The sequence below is a fragment of the Belonocnema kinseyi genome, chromosome 7 (assembly GCF_010883055.1).
Source record: "Belonocnema kinseyi isolate 2016_QV_RU_SX_M_011 chromosome 7, B_treatae_v1, whole genome shotgun sequence".
Classification (NCBI taxonomy): domain Eukaryota; kingdom Metazoa; phylum Arthropoda; class Insecta; order Hymenoptera; family Cynipidae; genus Belonocnema; species Belonocnema kinseyi.
The window spans coordinates 93,978,677-93,983,536 of NC_046663.1; the positions used below are offsets into that span (position 1 = coordinate 93,978,677).

At 30.9% G+C, this 4,860-nt stretch overlaps 1 protein-coding gene across 1 annotated transcript in view; it reads right to left on the minus strand.

Annotated features, from left to right (window-relative positions):
• The window catches only part of LOC117176296 (importin-4-like), a 40,987-nt gene extending 38,770 nt beyond the window's left edge, over positions 1-2,217 (minus strand). The window contains exons 1-2 of the mRNA XM_033366492.1: positions 2,087-2,217; positions 376-462 (exon numbers count right to left, since the gene is read on the minus strand). Of these exons, the coding sequence (XP_033222383.1) occupies positions 376-462; positions 2,087-2,140 (141 nt within the window). The 5' untranslated portion in view covers positions 2,141-2,217. The remainder of the gene's footprint in view (positions 1-375; positions 463-2,086) is intronic.
• Positions 2,218-4,860: the final 2,643 nt, after the last annotated feature.

The following is a 4,860-nucleotide window of genomic DNA, read 5'->3' on the forward strand; positions in this document are numbered from 1 at the left end:
TATAATACAAAAATAATAAAATCAGAAATAAGGCAGAAAAATTTTCTCTGAGTTTGACTTTTATGCTGCAATTAGTAGAAAAATGTATTGGCTGCGCCATTTTTTGGTTACTCTATTTCAAAGATTTTCTAGCCTCTGATTGGCTGGTAATAAATTGACGACGACCAACTCACCACACGGTTTTACTATTAAATTGTTTAATTATATAAAAATAATACTTTTTGGCTGAAAATAAACATTTCTAATTTAAATTTATTCCCACAGATTTCCCGAATTAAGTTGTAAAAGAATTGTGGTGCACCTCATTAAAAAAATTTTATTAAATCGAATTTTCAGTTTCTTCTTTTTTTTACTTAGATTAATATCTGAAATAACCTCTGGACTGGACGCTGAAACGGCAATTTGACATAGTGCTGGTGTACTTTCTGGTTTCTTAAATGCTTCTCGAAGTTCAGCAGTACCCTGAAATAATATAAAATTTTAACTGATTAATAATATTAGTATTTAGAACATTTTAAAATTGTAAAATATGTCGTTGAAAATTGTATACTTTCTAATGTTTTTCAGAAATAGTGAAGAAGAAACTACACTTTTTTTTCTTGAATTACCTAAAATGTCAAAAAGTAACAACACTTCTATCATTTTTAACAAACAAATTAATCCTCTAAAATATTTTTTGAAAATCGAGGGTAACCCAAGAGAGTATGAAAATATGAAACATAGAAATGAAGTTATCTGTTCGTGATGGATGTAAATTTTCAACGTTGCTAAAGGCCGCCTGACAGAACATGCGAGTATGATAAAACCAGAACATTTCAAAAATCTTTTAAAAATATATGCAGGACAGATAAAAAAAAGTCTCATTTCCTAGTATGACAAATTAATATGGAGCGATCATTTTATGAAAAATACTACGTAAAAATAATGAAAATTATTAACTGTTTTTTAGAATCAATGTTGATAAATCGATTTTTAATCATAATCAAATCTTTGCAAGCCTGTGCAATTGACAATTTTAACCAACATTGTGAATAGTTTACATCATTTTCGATTTTTTTTTCTGTGACTTAAAGTAGTCCACTTTTTGGCCACAATTCAACTATTCAAATACAAATTATAATAAATTGAAAAGGTTTACGACGAGGTTCAAGTTATAGTAGTAAAACATTAAATACTTAAATTTCATCTAAAAAGTACAATATTGTTTCAAAAAATTATACATTCTTCAAAGATTTTCTAGAAGAGCTAGCACTTGGAAAAAAAGACTGTCTGGAATTTAAAAGGAATCTAGATTTAAAACTTGATTTAAATTTAAATCGATTACTCATCCACAAGGGACTGAATCCAAAAATATTTTGCAGAATTGATGAAATCATGGAGAGATGCTTGCAAAATATTAAAAAACTTTCAAGGACAACTTTTTTGAAAAAAATGAAACTATGTAATGAAATAAATTTTTGCCAAGAAACATATCGTGTTTTTAATTCCACGCATATCACTTTTTTATATAATTACCATTGTTGACCATTTTTATTCACTGATGCTTGATAAAGTTTGAGAAATTTCAACTAAAATGCGAAATAATTTTAATAATAATTTCCTGGATGAAAGTAGTTAGTATAGCCGAAACTCAGACAAAAAAGAATTATTTATTGAAACGTAACTCATCTGATTTCAGAGTAGAGAATTATTAATTGCACACTAAATATCCCTAATATAATATTAAGTGTAAATTGATCATGTTTTGAATAGTAAATAATAAACAAACAATATTTAATAAAAAGTTTTCAATAGGAATTTTATCAAATAAATTACCTGTATATATTAGCCTAAGAAATAATGAAGGATACGAAATATATACAAGAACAAAAGCATTATAGGTTAGGAATGCAATTTCGCTTGTTAGAAAATAAAATTTAAACCTTCTTAAAAAATTAAGCAAATTGGAAAAAACAGAATTAAATTTCCGAGCTTTTACATTCTGACATAACGAAAAATAGGAATTTTTTACCCGGGATGAAAAGCACGTGTCCATTCTGCAAATATGAAAATCGAGCCGGAAAACTGGAAAAGAAATGGTACAAACCTCTTGTATTTTTTCATTATCCGGAAGCAGTAATTTTCTTAGTATTTCCTCCATTGTTGAAATAGGCAATTCACAACTTACAATAAATAGTTAAGCAAAATAACCAGGCGCCATTCGCCGACTAAAGTGGCATCCAGATTCCAGATTGTAGAAATGACGTCAATGCGCATGCGCATATTTAAAGTACTGTTGGATTCAAAAGTTTTTTCGAACACAAGCGCACACAAAATTTGTATGTTTAAAATTGGTTTCATGTCATTTTATTCGAAACCGAGCATATATTCATTTTATAATAAATATAATGTCTAATTAAAATTTTATGTTTAAAATTTATGATTATTTATATATTATTTTGAAAAAGAATAAATATAAATTATTTCTATAATCCTAAGTAAAGATATTATGTTTGATGTAACTTTTTAAGTGGGATGTAAAGGTGCCGGTAGTGAAAAAGAATGCTAATTGTTCAAGTTAATCAAACATATTTAAATGTTATTCATGCCTTAGCCCAACCCTATTGCTCATATCTTAAAAAAACATTGTAACTGTTGCTAATTATAGTTTAACCAATATTTGTAATTAAATAGTACAAACAATTTTTATTAACTTCTTAATAAACTGTTCACCGCGGTATTAATGAAATTAAGAAATTAAGAAAATTATTGTTCTAATTCTAGATATTTAGGAATATAAAGAATTCCTTGCTGTTTATTATTTCATTCCCCAAATGGGAAACTCGATATCTCAATTCGTGTGGACACTGGACGTAATTTGTTGCAAAAAAATGCTGTTATAATAGGAATCGGATGACATAAGCATCACAATGCCTTAAACGGCTTAAGGACATGTGACACAGCTAAATATCTATATTGCCGACCTCACTTTATCAGTTCACTGAATGTTTTTTTTGAACCTAAGAATTTTTTGTAAATAAAATATCGAGCTGAAACTTTGGGAAATGTATTAGATTACAATAAAGTACGTTTAGGTACTGCATTTCAGTAGGAACTTCACTGAAAATTATTTCATCTTTTTTCTGAACCTCGACATTTTTTGAACATTCGAACTTTTTTTATACATAAAAGATCGGTCTCAAACTTTGAGAAATGCAAGAACCGAAAGAAAACTACGTTAAAGTACAAAGCTTAATAATAAAAGATGTAAAAAAATATATTTCAACAATCAATTCCAACGGCATCAGCCGGTAACTTTGTATACGAAAATACGAAACCTGGCGGCCACTAGACGAGGCTTTTTCAACTCTTGCATTTCTCAAAGTTTGAGATTGATCTTTTATGTATACAAAAAGTTCGAACGTTCAAAAAATGCCGAGGTTCAGAAAAAAGATGAAATAATTTTCAGTAAAGTTCCTACCAAAAGGCAGTACCTAAACGTACTTTATTGTACTCTAAGACATTTTTCAAAGTTTCAGCTCAATATTTTATTTACAAAAAAAGTTCTTAGGTTCAAAAAAATATTCAGTGAGCTGATAATGTGAGGTCGATAATATAGGTATTTGGCTGTGTCACATGCCCTTAAACATGATCTAATAAATTAGATCATGGCCTTAAAGAACTGTGACACCCAAGATTGGTGACACTATCCAAATCTTTGCACTATCCGATTTTTACTTTAGCGACATTTGCTTCCACACGAAATAAGATTTCTAGCTGAAAGTCTGAGCATACTAATACATTTTTTTACATGAACATTCCTTAGTCCCTTTTCTTTATTTTCCCATAACTTAAGCTCAATATCTTATTTCATATGGCATAAAGATATTATAAGCCTAGATGCGGCACGGGACGTCGCAGTGGGAGAACGATATATAGAACTACATTTTTGCATGCTTCGAAGTGCTGCCCTCTTCAACCAATATCTTTGGCATGGAATTGATATGATAAAAAAATGCCGCCAAAGTAGGAATCGGATAAGTGAAAAGCATGCAACCCACCTCACATGCCGCTAATCTTATGGGGGTGTATGCGGGGTTGCATACTTTTTTCTGTATTAGATAATAAAACGTAAAAGCCGTCCAAGTGAAAATGTTCTGTAACTGTTCTCTAAGAAATGTTACATGGGGCCATCCACAGGGCCGGCGGAATTCCTGTGTATGGTGACTTGAAATTACTAAACAAAATAAGACCTTCCTCCTTCATGCTCACTCTCAAAACAACCCACCTGGGCTCAACGCGTTTCGCCGCCCTGGCGAAAGTATCGAATTCCAAACCAATACAGTTCATTCCAGAATCCGTAATTCGAGGTTATCAACATTTTTTTGAAAGTCTTGAAAATAGCCCAAGATATAAACGTAACAAAATTTTACAAAGTTAACCTACCAAATAAAAAGTTTGCAACCTGCATTGATGAATGGAGTTTTCTATGGGGATTCAAATGTCCTAATATGCCCCACAAGGAAAAAGTTTTGCGCCACATTGATATCCGAGTTATCAGCGATCAAAATAGGGGGGGGGGGGGCTGGCGTCAATTTTCTGAACTAATAACAGTTTTTCAAATTCATCATACCTATCTTTTATAACTTCAAATGCGCTCATATGCGCCACTTTCAAAATGAACAAAAAACCATAATCTAGCCCCTCATTGCCACTTGTTACCGATCCACTATCCAACGATGTCCTCGGCAGGAATACACTTTAAAAAGTGGTCAAGTCATTTGTGAGCTACGTTTTTTACCCGAACAAATTGTTAGGGCACGAGAAGTGAAGGATCCCGATGGCATATAATTAAAGAATTATTCAAATAGATTTAATATA